At 38.0% G+C, this 18,556-nt stretch overlaps 1 protein-coding gene across 1 annotated transcript in view; it reads left to right on the forward strand.

The window, feature by feature from the left end:
- Window positions 1-18,556, forward strand: part of MELK (maternal embryonic leucine zipper kinase) — an 88,583-nt gene that overhangs the window by 40,825 nt on the left and 29,202 nt on the right. The window contains exons 9-11 of the mRNA XM_028108745.2: window positions 2,554-2,622; window positions 4,068-4,166; window positions 16,533-16,619. Of these exons, the coding sequence (XP_027964546.1) occupies window positions 2,554-2,622; window positions 4,068-4,166; window positions 16,533-16,619 (255 nt within the window). The remainder of the gene's footprint in view (window positions 1-2,553; window positions 2,623-4,067; window positions 4,167-16,532; window positions 16,620-18,556) is intronic.

Below are 18,556 nucleotides of genomic sequence, written 5' to 3' on the forward strand. Positions count from 1 at the left end.
CTAGTCGATGGCTTCTCCATCTACCTGTCTCCACCCTTCTAGCCTTCTTTAACTGCTGTAGGTTTTATGCATGCACACATGTGTCCATGTGTGCTTACCCTTGTCTCCCTGGACCTATATTGTATTTCTGACTCAGGAGCCTTATTCAGTGCCTTTTGTCTTCCGTCATTAGTTTTGGGGACCCTCTGGAATTTGCCAGCAGACTGTGTTCCTTTGTTCCCACAGTTATCACAAACAGTTCTCTGATGAATGTTACTGTTCATATATTTTTATATGCCAAATTATTTGCTTAGGATAAATTGCTAAAGTGAAATTGCTGGATCAAAGATATGCGATTTTGAATGTTTTTTATATGTATTTCTAAATCATTCTCCAGGAAAGCTTATATTCTCTAGTTGTATATATAAGCACTCTTGTCCCTGAACTCTTATTAACACTGGATAATGTTTTTCTTAAGTTTGTCAGTTTGATAGACAACAGATGGTATCGTATTTTTGTTTAAATGAATTACTTTTTTATTACTAGATTAGTTGGACATACTTTCATGTTTATGGCCATTTGAAAGTTCTTTTTTTGGAAATTATCCATGAATATTCTTTGTTCATTTTCTTTTGGAGTGTTTGCTTTTCATCCCATTCCTTTATTTACTACACAAATATTAATTGAATACCTTTTATATGCTAGGGCCGGACACTGTTCTTGGAAAACAGTACTGACAAAATCCCTGTGATTAAGGAGCTTATGTTCTATTGTAGTAAGGCAGAGAATAAATAAGTAAATATGTAATATGATGAGTGGGGATAAGGTATGAAAGGGAGGTAAAGAATGATTGTGGGGGATGCTATGTTATAAAAGAGGCCTCACTGATACCACTAGTGTATAGTGGAGACCTGAAGATTAAGGCCAAAGCTCTGCTGGTGTTTGGGGAAAGCATTATAAGGCAGAAGAAACAAACAGTGCAAAGGCCCTGAGGTTGGACTGTGTTTGACATGTGACTGTAGTTTGGTGAATGAGGGGAAGAGCTAGGAGGTGTCTGAGAGGTAGCAAGGAGTTGGGTGGATGTGGGGATATGGAACATGCATGCAGGGCTTTGGAACCAGAATAAGGTATTTGGACATTATTCTGAGTGATCTGGGGAAGCATTGGAGAGTTTTGAGTGGTGAAGGGGCATGACCTGAACCTATGTTTTAAGAGAACGTGGGTGGTGGTGATTGGAGACTAGCCTGGGGGCCGGGGAGGGGCAGTAGTGGAATCTGGAACATCAGTTAGGAGTCTCTTGCAATATGCCAGATGGGAGATGCTAGTGGCATGGTGGAAATAGTGACAAGTGGTTCTGGGTAGATTTTTAACATAGAACCAATAGATTTTGCAGATGGATCAGATGTGAGGTTTGAGAGAGAGAGGAATTAAAGATGACTCTATTTTCTGGCCATTAGTAGAAATGGGGAAAAATGTGGGCAGCACAGGTTGGCTGGTTGTGAAATCTTAGTGATTTGTAAGAGCTTTTTATGTGATGAAGTTTATTAATATTTAGTCATTTAGGTGGAAAAATTTTCTTTCCTCTCTTTTTAGTTAACTTTGTTAGTGCTGTTTTGCTATATAGAAATGTCAACTAGTCTTTATAGTTTTTGGGTTTGCTGTCATGTTTAGAAAAATTCTAAAAATAATCACCTCTTCTTTACTTAAGTACTCTATGGTTTTGTATTTCCATTCCCTCTTTAATCTGGATGAAATTAATTTTGGTATAAACTGTGAATTTAAGTTCAATCTTAATTGATTGAACTTTCAATAATTAACCTGTTATCCTAGCACCATTAAACAATTTGTTCTTTGTTAAGAGAAATGGTTGTATCATTTCCTCTGAATTGTGAAAGAGGGGTATGTGGCAGGTTGTGTAAAAAGATATGCTATTACATATTAGTGTTTAGCACAAAACCCCTGGTTTTGTCTTTGGTTGATGACTCGGTGACTTTAATTTCTGAGTATCCTAGATTGTAAACATTCGTCTCCTGAACCTCTTCCATTCCCAAAACATGTACTTGACTTAGAAAATGGCCTGCATCAGTTTCCCTCAATGATTGTGAATTCTGTCCTATGGATGATATGTGACCTGTTTTTAACCACAGCCTATGTCCTGCCACCAAATGTGTTTTCTGCTACTTCATTTTGTCAACTGATAATTGTTCTGAGAGAATAAACTAAAATTTCCTTTAGCAATACGAAAATTGACTACAGTGTGTACTGGCTGTCCATTTAATCACATTACAGATCCCAAAGCCCTCCACATTTATGTATTCCAGTTATATTCTCTGTGCTCTAGTCCTTCTCTGATATGTGGATAATGTGGAGGTGACGTGACGATATGTAATTTGTTGGATTTTCTTCTTTAGGGCAAAAAATATGTTTCTTATGTTGTTAATAATGTTTACCAAATCTTATATTTGGGTTAAGTCTTCAAGCTTGGAAGTAAACCTCCAGGATTTTGTCATCTTAGAAATTGATGCCAAGGCTGATTGAACCTCAATCTCTTAAATGTTTCTTTGTTTTTTGTAGAGAGGGAAATATGAGGTTCCTAAGTGGCTCTCTTCCAGTAGCATTGTGCTTCTTCAACAAATGCTACAGGTAAACTTTGTTACTTATTTTTTAAATGATATAAGTCTACTGCACTTGTTTGATCCAACTGTAAGAATTCTGTGGTCCTGCTACATTTGGAGGACAGTGCTGTTTTTCCATTACCTTAACAAAATTCCATTCATTATATCTACCGCCCTTCTCTAGATGCTGTCTTAATTGTGTTGCAAATGCATTTTCTTTCATACCTCTACCGTGTCTTTGCGGATGTGATTTTCCTTCATTTTTTCTTGAGCATCGTCTGTTTTCTCTGACTAGCTCTTGCTCTACACTCTTCCCCTTTCTTGCTCCCACTCTTGCACGTTAGGTGTAGAGTAGACAGGGAGTACATGCTTGAATGAGCTGATGGATAATCGAGTGGACCCCATGACCTCATGCAATGGTTCTCAAACTGTAGCATGTATCAAGATTGCCAGATGGGCTTGTTAAAACACAGATTGCTGGGTGCTACCCTGAGATTTCCCGATTCAGTAGATCTGGGGCAGGACTAGGGGATTTCCCTTTCTAACAAGCTTCCGGATGTTGCTGATGCTGCTGGTCTTGGTACACACTTTGAGAACCACTGATTTAGGGGAATGGCCTCTGAGGGCTAAAGGTAGGAGTGCTGAAATCTAGGTATCCACCCTGCCAATCAGTAGGCATGCCACCTAACCCGGTTCTGATTTGTCAAATGGGGATTCTGAACCTGGCCTCACTGCTGTGTAGTGTTATGAGGATAAAATGAGATAAATAGGAAACATTTTGAAAATATGAGTACCTTATTAGTGCAATTTTTTTCATTATTATGTATTCAGAGGATCTTCCAGTTTTCCTATCTATTAAGCCATCTCCACTTTTTATTCAGAATTTACCTCAGGCTCACCCACCTTGATTAAGTAGGGCCAGACCACCAAATCTCCATAATGAGATTGAAAACACCTCATCCTTTCTTCTAAACTCCAAAAAACTTAATCTTTGTTGATTAATTTTCCTCTCCTCACATTTGAAAATTACAAATGGAAAAGAAAGGTGTGCTTTTCGACTTGTTCTATGTGATTGTAAGCTCATCGGAGGTAGAGATTGCATATTCACTATGAAGGCCCTGCATTGTGGCTGCTTGAATATTAAATTGGTGAATATTTCCTGTGAATAGGTTTTCCAGCAAAGACTATTACATCATACAATAGATTGACTGAACTTCATGAATAATGTCCATACCAATGAAGTTCATGTTTGTTAAACATTTATCTTCTAAGCACATGTTGGTTCCTGTAGTTTCTTACCTCTGTTGCCTTCTTTAAAGAATTTATTCCAAGGCCATTTTAAGGTCTTTGACAGCATTATTGTGATGATAAAGTTTATATCTGTTCTGATGAATTTTGAGTTCTCAGGAGGAAAGGAGTTCTGTGTTCCCTATTTGAAATGTTAATCTCTAGCTACTTCTCAATGGCCACTAGGTGGACCCAAAGAAACGGATTTCTGTGAAAAATCTACTGAGCCATCCCTGGATCATGCACGATTACAACTGTCCTGTTGAGTGGCAAAGCAAGAAATCTGTAAGTAAAATGAAGTCCAGGAGAATATTTCACAAAAACTTTGTTTGATCTTTGTGTGGATTCAGGACCTACAGTGATGGTTTAAATATAAAAGAAAATGTATTTTGTAGACTTGTTTATCAGATTGGGGTTTGTGAGGCTTGTAACCTAATTAATTATACATATACATTTGCCTGTTAATCTCTAGGACAGTGGCTCTTAATTTGGGCTGCACATGAGAATCATTGGGACCTTAAAAAAAAAAATGCCTGTGCTGATCCCAGAACAATTAGTGGTTAATTTAAAAAGTTTCCAGGTATTCCTTACATGTAGTCAGGATTGTGAACAGTGCTCTGGAAATCACAGGCAAGTCGCTTAACTCTGCCAAATCTATTTGTTCGTCTGTAAGAAGTAGATTAACAGTTCTGTCTACTTCCCAGAGGAGTTATGAGGTTATAGTGGTTCTCAAACTTTTAAGTCTGAGGACTCCTTTACACTCTTAATATTTATTGATTGATTCATTTAAAAGTAACAGTAGTAAACCTATTACATTTTATCTCAAGTTAATTTTTTCATGAAAAATAACTTTAAAAATAAATTTAATGAGAGGAGTAGCATCTTTTCAAATTCCTTTAAAGTCTAGCTTGATAGAAGACACTAGGATCTGTATTCTGTCTGTTTTGATATGTTGTTTTGATTAAAGCATATTAAAAAAAAGCAGCCTCACACAGATATGTACTAGGAAAATGGATTAACACTTTAAAAGCTTTTTTTTTAAATATTTTTTATTTTTATTTTTTTTAAAGATTTTATTTATTTATTTGAGAGAGAGAGAGTGAGAGACAGCACGAGAGGGAAGAGGGTCAGAGGGAGAAGCAGACTCCCCGCTGAGCAGGGAGCCCGATGTGGGACTCGATCCCGGGACTCCAGGATCATGACCTGAGCCGAAGGCAGTCGCTTAACCAACTGAGCCACCCAGGCGCCCAACACTTTAAAAGCTTTTTAAGATAATTAGGGATATTCCTTGATAGTCCATTAATACTTGACAAATAGTGGTTTCTTAAGGGTTAGTTGCTTGTGGAATCAGTGAAGTTATTGTACTCTATTACATTAAAATCCATTGGCCTTTCCATTGGATCTCTTCCCCACGTAACATTATGAATTGGCCATTTGGAAAATATTGTTTCACTGAGTTATTCAGATGTTCCAAAAGTTAACACCTTTCATTATACATTAGAAAAAAACCCTCACATTCCTTAAAGTCACTATTGATCTCATTAGAAGAGTCTTTAAGCATTGGAAAACTGTAAAAAAAGAATTGGAAAGCTGTTAAACTAATGGTGGCAAGTACAAATTTTCCAAAATCCTAATTTTCTTTTTAAAGATTTATTTCTTTAGGTGGGGAGGGGCAGAGGGAGAAGGAGAGAGGGTCTTAAGCAGACCACGCTGAGCACAGAGCCCAACGCAGGGCTCGATCTCATGACCCTGAGATCACGACCTGAGCTGAAACCAGGAGTCAGATACTTTGACTGAGTCACCCAGGTGCCTCCCCAAGTCCTAATTTTTGATTGAAAGCCCAAATTATATTATTAGCAACAAATACTGTCAGTCGTTTGTTTTCCTTTAAGTGACAAGTTCCTTTTGTTCATTTTTGAGAAACGCTAAATATCCAAGTGTAAATATATTTTGTCTTTCAAGTGAAAATGGCATTCCAGGAAGAGAACAGGTGATTCAACTAATAACTCAGTTGCACAGGTGCTTCTCCTCTAAATGGCCACCATATTTTGGTGCTTGCAGAAGTGCTTTCTGCATGCTTCCCACTTTGTCACACAGAATATCAAAAACACGTGTCCTGGGGCACCTGGGTGTCTCAGTCGTTAAGCGTCTGCCTTTGGCTCAGGTCATGATCCCAGGGTCCTGGGATGGAGCCCCGCATTGTGTTCCCTGCTTGGCGGGGAGCCTGCTTCTCCCTCTCCTCCTGCTTGTGTTCCTTCTCTCTCTGTGTCTCTCTCTGTCAAATAAATAAATAAAATCTTAAAAAAAAAAAAGTGTTCTGAGTGGCCAAATTAGTACTTTTTCCTACTTCATCAATGATATTCTTAATTGAAACTGGCTTAAAAATTTTTCTTTGAACTGTAAGTGCATGACCAAGAATATGGTATCCTAATATAGTTTTGTGTCACTGCTTTGATTCATACTAAGGCACCAGCAGTGTTACTCATCATTGCGTTTGCACCATCACCACAAATGTTAACACTGTGAAAAATGAGAAACAGTATTATAAAAATAGGTTTGATCTTGGGGATCCTCAGGGCTCTGTGGACTATACCCCGAGAACTGGTCTAATATATATATATATATATATATATATATATATATATATATATATATATGAAAAAACCGTTAACAGTCTTATTCGAGTTTAAGCAGTTCTTTAAATACTTATTCTTGCATTAATGTTTAAATCTCTCCTTTTTTAACAAATGGCAACTTGAACTTAGCAAAAGTGTGAATATTACTAAAGGATATGTATGTTTTGATATTAGTTAACTATTACTGTGTAAAATGAAATGTCAGAATTTAGTGACTTAAAACAATAATAACTTATAATTCTGTGGACCAGCAGTTTGGGCTGGCTCAACTGGGCAGTTCTTGTGCAGGCCTTACCTGGAGTTGTCATGTGGTGACTTGATCGTAGCGGGATGTAGTTGTTTGTACCGTCTGTCTGTTGGGCTACATTGCCGCAGGCTAGTCTGGGCTTCTTGAAATCCTGCCTGGATTCCAAAAGAGGCAAGAAAGTGGGCAAACTCTAATCCTTCATTTTTCAAGCATTTTTCAAGCCTCTGCTTGCATCATGTTTGCTAATAGCCCATTCACCAAAGCAAACCACATGGCAGAGCCTGGAGCCACTGTGAAAGGTGTCTCCGTCTAAGTTAGTACAATTCATATCCCTAAAATATAGATAAGGAAATCAAGAAATTAAAAATAACAATTAAAAAAATAAATTTTGAAGAGTGGCATCACTTTACATCTTTGCAGATTACTTTTAAACCTGGCTTAATAGAAGACACTTAGATACTTACCTGTTTTTGCATTCAGTCTGTTTTGCTATGTTGTTTTGATCAAAGCATATGAAGAAAATGTAGCCTCACATAGATATGTGGTTAGAAAAGTAATTTAATACTTTAAAGGAGAAGTATTTTAATGCCCTTTTCAGATAATTGAGTACGTTCTCTGATAATCCACTAAAATTTCTGCAGTGGAGGGGTTATGTGCATGGGTCAACAGAATAGCTTGGAGGTTTTTCAGACATGCCACAATGCCACAGACATGCCACAATGCCACGGACATGCCACTTAGTAGAGTTGTGAAGTATTTGCTTTCTGGAATAATCACACTAATAAATATAAATACTCTTCCCAATAGCCAACTAGTCTTGGAAAAACAGAGTAAGCTTGTTTTTAGCTCCTTCTCATTAGTCTGCCCACTGTTATGAAATCCCTTCTAATTCTCCTTTGACTGCCGGCTCCTAAAATTTCTCTTTTCCATATTCCCTTTGGTCCTCCATGACATCTTTAGTATCTACTAAGCAAATGCAGTTAGAGCAGCAACTTGATTTTTTTTAAAGTTTTTATTTAAATTACAGTTAACATATAGTGTAATATTAGTTTCAGGTGTACAATATAGATTCAGGACTTCTGTACATCACCTGGTGCTCATCAAAACAAATGTACTCCTTCATCCCCATCACCTATTTCATCCACCCTCCCGCCAACTTCCCTTCTGCTAGCCAATAGTTTGTTCTCATCAGTTCTGCTAACCATCAGTTTGTTCTCTAAGAGTCTGTTTCTTGGTTTGCTTCTCTTTCTCTCTCTTTTCCCCCTTTGCTTGTTTGTTTTATTTCTTAAATTCCACATATGAGTGAAATCATATGGTATTTGTTTTTCTCTGACTGACTTATTTCATTTAGCATAATACTCTCTAGCTCCATTTATGTTCAAATGGCAAGATTTCATTCTTTTTTATGGCTGAGTAATATTTCAGTGTGTGTGTGTGTGTGTGTGTATACACACACACACATATATATACACATACACCACATCTTCTTTATCCATCCATCGATGGATACTTGGGCTGTTTCTATAATTTCGCTATTGTAGATAATGCTGATATAAACATAGGGTGCATGTATTACTCCCTTAAAAAATTTTTTTAAGATTTTATTTATTCATTTGACAGCGCGAGAGAGAGACAGTGAAAGAGGGAACACAAGCAGGGGGAGTGGGAGAGGGAGAAGCAGGCTTCCCGCGGAGCAGGGAACCCGATGTGGGGCTCGATCCAAGGACCCTGGGATCATGACCTGAGCCGAAGGCAGACGCTTAATGACTGAGCCACCCAGGCGCCCCTATTCCCCCCTTTTTAAAAAAATATTTTATTTTTAAGTAATCTCCACACACAATGTGGGTGCTTAAACTCACAACCCTGAGATCAAGAGTTGTATGCTTCACTGACTGAGCCAGCCAGCCCCCTTTTTGAATTAGTATTTTTGTATTCTTTGGCTAAATAGTGTGATTCCGGATGGTAAGGAAGTTCTATTTTTAAGGTTTTTTTTTTTAAGATTTATTTATCTGAGAGAGAGAGAGAACACGTGAGCAGGGGGAGGGGGAGAGAGAAAGAATTTCAAGCAGACTCCCTGCTGATCGTGGAGCCTGGTGCAGGGCTTGATCTCAGGACCCTGAGATCATGACCTGAGCCAAAACCAAGAGTCAGATGCTTAATCGGCTGAGGCACCCAGGTGCCCCTTATTTTTAATTATTTGAGAAACCTCCATATTGTTTTCCAGAGTGGCTGCACTAGTTTGCATTCCCACCAACAGTGCAAGAGCATTCATTTGCCTTTTTCTACATCCTCACCAACACCTGTTGTTTATGTTGTTGATTTTAGCCATACTGAAAGGTGTGAGGTGATAGGTCATTGTTGTAGTTTTGATTTACATTTCCGATGATGAGTTATGTTGAGCATCTTTTCAGGTGTCTGTTGGCCATCTGTATGTCTTCTTTGGAAAAATGTCTATACATGTCTTCTGCTCATTTTTAATTGGATTATTCATCTTTGGGTGTTGAGTAGGATGTTCTTTATATATTTTGGATACTAACCCTTTATCAGATATATCATTTGCAAATAAATATATTCTCCCATTCCATAGGTTGCCTTTTAGTTTTGTTGATTGTCTCCTTCACTGTGCAGAAGCTTTTTATTTTGATGTAGTTCCAATGATTTATTTTTTATTTTGTTTCCCTTGCCTCAGGAGACATCTAGAAAGAAGTTGCTATGTCAGAAAAGTTACTGCCTGTGTTCTCTTCTAGGATTTTTATGGTTTCAGGTCTCACATTTAGGTCTTTAATGCATTATTGAATTTATTTTTGTTTATGGTGTAAGAAAATGGTCCAGTTTTATTCTTTTGTATGTTGCTGTCCAGATTTCCCAACACCATTTGTTGAAGAGGCATTCTTTTTCCCATTGGATATTCTTTCCAGCTTTCTTGAAGATTAATTGACTATATAATTGTGGATTCATTTCTGGGTTTTCTATTCTGTTCTGTTGATCTATGTGTCTATTTCTGTGCCAGTACAATACTGTTTCGATTACTACAGCTTTGTAATATAACTTGAAGTCCAGAATCATGACTTCTTGGCTACTTGGGGTCTTTTGTGGTTCCATACAGATTTTTGGGATTGTTTGTTCTAGCTCTGTGAAAAATGCTGTTGGGGGTGCCTGGGTGGCTCAGTTGGTTAAGCGACTGCCTTCAGCTCAGGTCATGATCCTGGAGTCCCTGGATTGAATCCCGCATTGGGCTCCCTGCTCGGCAGGGAGTCTGCTTCTCCCTCTGACCCTCTTTGCTCTCATGCTCTCTATCTCTCATTCTCTCTCTCTCTGATAAATAAATAAAATCTTTAGAAAAAAAATGCTATTGGTATTTTGATAGGAATTGCATTAAATGTGTAGATTGCTTTAAGTGGTATAGACATTTAACAATATTTGTTCTTCCAATCCATGAACATGGAATGTCTTTCCATTTCTTTGTGTCATTTTTGATTTCTTTAATCAGTGTTTTATAGTTTTCAGAGTACAAGTCTTTTACTTCTTTGGTTAGGTTTATTCCTAGGTATCTTACTGTTTTTGGTACAACTGTAATTGGGTACTTAATTTCTCTTTTTTTAGAAATGATTTTATTTATTTATTTGAGAGAGAGCAAAAGAGCACAAACAGGGGGAGCAGCAAAGGGAGAGGGAGGTGAGCATTACCCTGATACCAAAGCTGAGCAGGGAGCCTTACGTGGGGTTTGATCCCAGGACCCTAGGACCATGACCTGAGCTGAAGGCAGACACTCAACTGACTGAGCCACCCAGGTGCCCCTTAATTTCTCTTTCTGCTGCTTCATTATTGATGAATAGAAATGCAGCAGATTTGTGTACATTGAATTTATATCCTACAAATTTACTGAATGTGTGTCTTAGGTCTAGCAGTTTTTTGGTGGAGTCTTTCGGGTTTTCCACATAGAGTATCATGTTACTTGCAAATAGTGAAAGTTTTACTTCTTTCTTGACAATTTGGATGCCTTTTATTTCTTTTTGTTGTCCAGTTGCTGTGGCTAAGACTTCTAGTGTTATGTTGAATAAAAGTGATGAGAGTCAACATCCCTGTCTTGTTCCTGACCATAGAGGAAAAGCTGTCAGTTTTTCCCCATTTAGGATGATGTTAGCTGTGGATTTTCATATATGGCCTTTATTATGTTGAGGTATATTCCCTCAAAACTTACTTTGTTGAGGGTTTTTATCATGAATGAATGTTGTACTTTGTCAAATGCCTTTTCTGCATCTCTTGAAATGATCATATGGTTCTTATTCTTTCTCTTAGTGATGTGATATAACATGTTGATTGATTTGCGAATATTGAACCAGCCTTGCAACCCAGGAATAAATCCTACTTGATTGTGGTGAATGATTTCTTTAATGTATTGTTGGATTTGGTTTGCTAGTATTTTATTGAGAACTTTTGTGTCTATGTTCATCAGGGATGTTGGCCTGTAGTTCTTTTTTTTTAGTGGTGCCTTTATCTGGTTTTGGTATCAGGGTAATGCTGACCTCATAGAATGAATTTGGAAGTTTTCCTTCCTTCTCTTATTTTTTGGAATAGTTTGAGAAGAACAGGTATTAACTCTTCTTCTTTTTTTTTTTTTTTAAGTATGCTCCACGCAGACGATGGACTCTGAAAAACAAACTGAGGGTTCTGGAGGGGAGGAGGGTGGGGGGATGGGTTAGCCTGGTGATGGGTATTAAAGAGGGCACATTCTGCGTGGAGCACTGGGTGTTATGCACAAACAATGAATCATGGAACCCTACATCAAAAACTAATGATATAATGTATGGTGATTAACATAACAACAACAACAACAACAACAAAAGTATGCTCCACGCCCGGCATGGAGCCCAACGTTCAAGATGTCAGTCTCTTGAACTTACAACCCTGAGATCAAGACCTGAGCTGAGATGAAGAGTCATATGCTTAACTGACTGAGCCACCCAAGCGCCCCTAACTCTTCTTTAAATGTTTGGTAGAATTCACCTCTGAAGCCATCTCATCTAGTCCTGGACTTTTGTTTGTTGGAAGTTTTTTGATTACTGATTCAATTTCTTTGCTGGTTATTGGTCTGTTCAAGTTTTCTATTTCTTCCTGTTTCAGTTTAGGTAGTTTATATGTTTCTAGGAATTTATCTATTTCTTATAGGTTGTCCAATTTGTTGGCATATAGTTTTTCATAAATAATCTCTTATAATTGTATTTCTGTGTTGTTGGTTATTTCTCCTTTCTCATTTGTGATTTTGTTTATTTGGGTCCTTTCTCTTTTCTTTTTGATAAATCTGGCTAGAGGTTTATCAGTTTTATTAATCGTTGTTAAAGAACCAGCTCCTGGTTTCATTGATCTATTGTGTGTTTTTTTTTCTTTAGTTTCTGTATCATTTATTTTTGTTCTTATCTTTATTTCCTTCCTTCTGATGCCTCTAGTCTTCCCCTATTGTTTTTTCTGTAGCTGCTTTAGCTGTAAGGTTAGGTTGTTGAGCAGCAGCTTCATTCTAGCAACTATCAGTGCTGAGCCTCAGAACAGCAGAGTGTGCAGGTATGTGAGCAGTGCATTAGCAGGGCCAGGCAAGCGGGTATGTGTCCCTTGTGAGCGGGGGGACTGGGTGGTGCAGATGCCTGTGTTCAACCATTGGGGGTCATCATTTCTCCATGTGTGGGAGGGCTTTGCATGTCTTCTCAGCCATGATCCTAATAGGATAGGATACACTACTGCTTGTAGGAGAACAGATGCCAACATGAAGAAGGTCTCTGATTTTACCAACACAAAAATTAGTTTAAATTTGGGTGCAGTATAAAGTAAAATATATGGTTTTGAGTGTTCAAAAAAAGTAGATAATTTTCCTTATATCTTAGTGTAATAATTGCTAATATTTACTGAATACTTACTATAATTGAATAGTGTGCTATTACAGTAAGAACTCTATATTATACTAGAGTATAATATAGAGCACTGAGGATATTACCTTTAAGAGTCAGGTGCTATTCTTTTTTTTTTTTTAAAGATTTTATTCATTTATTAGAGAGAGATCACAAGCAGGGGGGAGGGGTAAAGGGAGAAGCAGACTCCCCGCTAAGCAGGGAGCCTGATGCGGGACTCCATCCTAGGACTCTGGGATCATGACCCAAGCTGAAGGCAGATGCTCACCCGACTGAGCCACCCAGGCATCTGAGAGTCAGGTGCTATTCTATGGGCTTTGTGTTTTTAATTCTTTTCACTCATTTAATCTTCATACCAACCCTCTGAAGTAGATACTGTTGTTGTCTCCATTTTGCAGATGAAGCAACTGAGACACAGGTTGTAAAGTAATTTCCCCAAGATCAAACAACTAGTAAGTGTAGAACCAGGATTTGAACCTAGACATAAGGGCTCCAGAATGTGATGGATCTGACAGGTCAAATTATTCAAATCTAGGGCCTGCATCCTATGTAGCTGTGACCTTTGGGATGAGGGTTGCTTGTCTTGTCTCTATTAAAATAGCTAATGGAACAGAGTTGTGAAGAGGTGGCATTGTGGTTCAGTAGAACAAACTCTGTGCTAGTAATGAAAAATGCCAGTCTTGGGCACATTGCAGGAATTTTTCCGAGTCTTCATTTTCTTATCTCTAATATGGGTATTCTGCTGTCAGCCTCTTATGTATGTTTGGGTTATGTTTGCCATTTATAAAGTGCCTTTATGTGTTATGTCGTTCATCTGTCTTGCCTGCCTTACGGTACTGCTTTGGGGATCAAATGAGTAATATACAGGAGAACTATAAGCAATGATTGTTGCTTTTCAAAGTATTTGCTTTTCTCCCCTCGGTTTTCTGTTTCTTCAAGAGTGAATTATAAAAAATAATTCAGATTTACTTGGATATTTAATGTATAGGTGCTATTCTATAACTCTGTGCATGATCTCCTTCTGTCATTTTCACACATAGCTCTAGTACCCAAGTATTGTATCAAATAGAAGTTATATTCAGTTCTATTTTCTGCCCTACTGAACAGGAAATGTAGTAGGCACGGATAATCCAAAATAATTGGTTAGCTTTTGGTATTCATTTTTGTACTTAATTTAACTTGAGTATGTGTGGCTGAGAATTCAGAGTACAGATCTTCCTTGACTTAAGGGGTTACATCCCAATAAACCCATCGTACATTGAAAATATCGTAAGTCGAAAATACATTTAATGCATCTAATCTGCTGAATGGCATAGCTTAGCCTCGCCTCCCTTAAACATGCTTGGAACACTTACATTAGCCTACAGTTGGGCAAACTCATCTAACACACACCTATTTCATAGTAAAGTGTTGAATATCTCATGTAACTTATTGATTACTGTACTGAAAGTGAAAAATGGAATGATCGTATGGGTACAGAATGGTTCTAAGTGTATTGGCTCTTTAGTCTCATCATCTTGTGGCTGACAGGGAGCTGCAGCTTGTTGCTCTGCCCAGCATCACAAAAGAGTATTATACTGTATATTATCAGCCAGGGAAAAGATCGAAATTCAAAATTTGTAGTATGGTTTTTACTGAATGCGTATTGCTTTTGCACCATGGTAAAGTTGAAAAATTGTAAGTTGAACCGTTTTAAGTCTGGGACCATCTATACTTAGAATATTGAGTCCCTTTGGAAAACCCAGCTTGTGATAAGCCATGTGGTTCAGACTTTGGTGTCTTGTCCACCTCACTCTTTATTCTTGCCAGTTCAGGAGTCCAGCAAAGAAGCTAGCACCTTCTTCCTACCCTTCCCTCTTTTCCCACACACACCTTGTGGTAAAGGCACAAAGCAGGAGGCTAGGGAGAGAGAGAAAGGGTTTTTTTGTTTGTTTTTAGGAGAGTAACTTTTTTTGAGATTGAGAGAGAGAGTAAGAGCAGATCAGGGGGAAGGGCAGAGGGAGAGGGAGAGTGAGAATCTTAAGCAGGCTCTACAAGTGCGAAGCCTGATGCGGGGCTCAATCTCATGACCCTGAGATCATGACCTGAGCCAAAATCAAGAGTTGGACACTTAACTGACTGAGCCACCCAAACACCCCTGTTTTTAGGAGAGTAACATTAAGATTATGGAGGGAACCCCAGAAATCTTCTCACTTGAGCAGTAGTCACTTAATTGGTGTCAAAGAAGATGCCCAACTGGTGGTAAAGTGTATGAGCTTCTAAGGTTGGGACCTTCCTGAAGGGGGAATCTACAATAGGGGGAACTGCTAAGGTCAAAGCAACATAATGAAAACTTATCTTAGCATTTTGGACTTTTATATAGTACCATTGGTATAAGTCTCTGTGGTCTCCACATTCTCCATAACCCATGAAGTTGTGCTTACACCAGCCAGTGATGCAGGTCATTGTTTCTAGTGTTCCTCTGTGTTCATGATGGCAGCATGACTTTCTCTTGAATCCATTACTATAAGGGTGGTGTCCAGAACAAGGGAAGGTTCATGATATTGCTCTGTTTTGTGGCGGGCAAACCTCTCCTGGTGTATTATGTTTGGTTCTGAACACTTCACGCTGAGGACCAGTGACAACCTAAAATGTGCGATCTAAAGAAAGGGTCAGAATGATAAGGGGCGGTAATCATTGAAATGCTGGTTAAAGGAACTGGAAAAGAGAAAATTTGGAGAGGACAGGTTGTCTATAATAGGGATATTCAAATTTCTGAAAAGCTCTTATACCAAAGAGGAAGTAAAATTATGACTGTTAGTAAAAATAGTTAACCATTTTTTGAGGGTCTACTCTGTTTAGATGTTGTACGAGGCTCTCCACATATGTTACATGTATTGCAAGGCAGGTTCTATTTCTGTTTTACAGATGATGGAACTGAGGCCCCGAGAGGTATAATAACCTACTCAAGGTCATATAGTTATTTAGTGATTTCACAACTCAAACCACGGGCTTCCTAATTCCAAAGCCTGTTAGCTGTCAGATTGTACTGACACTGAATGGAGATCATAGGCAGGCAGACCGTAGGGGACAGGTGGGAGAAGCTAGCCGTCCCAGTTGTTCTGTTCCTGGGAAAGGAGGACTTAGGGCAGAAAGTGAAAGATCACTGATTGGGGTTGTTGTGAAGAGAATTCATACATGGCAAAGATGAGTTTAAAATCACATTCCTTATGAATCTCTTCCACTGTGGTCTTCTGAACTTCTGTTCCAGGTCCAGACTAGGCCTCTGCGGCCTTTTGGTTCTCACTGATTTGGATTTGGTTCTCAGAACCTATTTCTGGCCCCTCATGCATGGGTCTGAATACTTGGATGATTTCTCTCCTTAAGCAAAATAAAGCTTGTATAGAGACTATCTCACTTTTTAAAATTGTGCTTTGCCAGTACCCTCAGCATTGTGAGGACTCGCTGGATTGGTGCTAAACCCTAATGTAGCTTGAGGTGCGCTGCACTACAAGTCTGAGCCACTCTTTTGCCAGCCTGTTGTAGAGCCACTGATGTTAGTGCCTAGTGACTGTTCCTTGATGAAGATGCCATGCAGGTCTTACGGTGGGAAGGAGGACAGAGTGCCTTGGCTACATAATTTTAACAATCAGGTGATGATGGGATGTGAAGGGCTAGGCAAGAGCTCCTCTTCGTGAACTGCTTATTGTCACCTGCTGACATCTTTAAAACTTATGGAGAATGTTTATTCTCACTTAAGAATTTGATGAACTCATGTTGTTTTTACACATTGGTACTGATTTTACAAAGTAATTATGCTAACTTTAAGATTGGAAAACACTGAATATATTTGTAATTTTTTGTTAATAAAGTTTATATTTTTTTGTAGCTTATTCACCTTGATGAAGATTGTGTAACAGAACTTTCTGTACATTACAGAAATAACAGGCAAACAATGGAGGATTTAATTTCATCGGTAAGAAATACAATGTGAATTTGAGACTAATATCTTTTGTTTTATTTTTCTTTATTGATACAATAAATGTACTGGTAAAGTACATTAAAAATAGTATAGCATTTTTCAGACGTAGGATTTTATCATGGGTGTAAATATTATAATTATGTATGATTTTCACTCAATTCTTTTCTCATGTCTGCTGGATATCCTCTTAAAAATGACATTGATTAAAGAAAAGTATAGTGGGGAAAAAATGAAGAAACAGAAGAAACTAGTCCACAGAGAACTGATAGAGTTCTGATTTTACTCCTTGAAATTCTCTAACATGATTCTGTTTGTAGGAATAGGTAAACACAAAGCACTTTTCTTCTTACCTAAAAGCAATCCCATGGCATCACATCACCCGTAAGCTTATGAAACAAATACAAATATCATTATCATGATTTCTGTGTTGGATCATTTTAGCTCTTTCAGTTGCTTAATCTCTAGATTTTTTCGTAGGGATGGAGGCACTCACAGCTGACTCTGAGTATAATCTAACCTGATAGGGATTGTGCCTAACTTTGCTCCTGATTCAGTACTGTGTCTTTTATCATCTATGATTTGTATTTTTTTTTCTTTTCTAATTTGCAAGATAAGGGCCTTAAGCAAAATTTTTTTTACTAAACAAAGCTTTGCTAAGCCATAATTCTTTTTAGTGAGGAGGTATAAAGGATTTTTTTGAATGACATAATAACCAAGTTTCTAGAATGTGTCTGGAAAACAGAATGATAATTTAGTTTTTCATGGGTAATGCCTTTATTTTATTTTATTAAAGATTTTATTTATTTATTTGAGAGAGAGAGAGAGAGCATGAGTGGGGGGAGGGGTAGAGGGAGAAAGAGAAGTAGACTCCCCACTGAGCAAGGAGCCCAATGCGGGGCTCAATCCCAGGACCCTGAGATCATGACCCAAGCCAAAGGCAGATGCTTAACTGACTGAGCCACCCAGATGCCCCAGATAATGCCTTTAAAGACATGGCAAGAATTGGGAATTGTTGCAGGGTCTTTTATGATGAAAATCTGAAGTTTCCATTGAAGTAACTTAAAAAAAAAAAAAAGAATGACTTTTTCTTTAGGACGATCTTTAATAGACTATATTTCAGATACATAAGATTTCTTTTAAAATTTTTACTTTACAAGTTTTCAAACACCTTCAAAAGTAGAATAGTTTAGGGCGCCTGGGTGGCTCAGTTGGTTAAGCAACTGCCTTTGGCTCAGGTCATGATCCTGGAGTCCCAAGATCAAGTCCTACATTGGGCTCCTTGCTCAGCAGGGAGTCTGCTTCTCCCTCTGACCCTCCCCTCTCATGTGCTCTTTATCTCTCTCTCTCTCAAATAAATAAATAAAATCTTTAAAAAAAAGTAGAATAGTTTAACAGTGATCTTCCATGTAATCATCATCTAGTATCAACAGTTAATGACATTTTTCCAGTTTTATCTGTATCCCAGCACCCTCTCCCATCTGCCCTTTTAAACTAGGATATTTCAGAGCTAGTCCTAGACATCCTGTCATTTTATTGAGAAAAAATTTGGTGTGAAATCCACAGACTTAAAATCTGAATCTTAAAAGTAATATACTTGGTGGGGCACCCAGATGGCTTGGTTGGACATCTGGCTCTTGTTCTCAGCTCAGGTCTTGATTTTGCGGTTGTGAGTTCAAGCCCCAGTTGGAATTTCAACAACTATTGAAAAAAAGTTCTTAAAATAATATCCTTTATGTTGTCTTTACATACAGTTTTCAAACTTAAAAGTGAAATGGAAATAGGAATTGTTTACTTCTGATACAGAAAAAGTAGATAATGAAGCATGATAGAGATTGTTTTCTGGTGTTAATCTTTCTAAAGAGCTCAGTGATTCTAAAAGCTAGACATGAACAATATCAAGAGTGCTGTGAAGAAAGTAATAATTTTTTTTC

This window comes from Eumetopias jubatus, unplaced genomic scaffold (assembly GCF_037043125.1).
Source record: "Eumetopias jubatus isolate StellerSeaLion01/CBP00866 unplaced genomic scaffold, mEumJub1_p1.0 scaffold_15, whole genome shotgun sequence".
NCBI classification, from domain to species: Eukaryota; Metazoa; Chordata; class Mammalia; order Carnivora; family Otariidae; genus Eumetopias; species Eumetopias jubatus.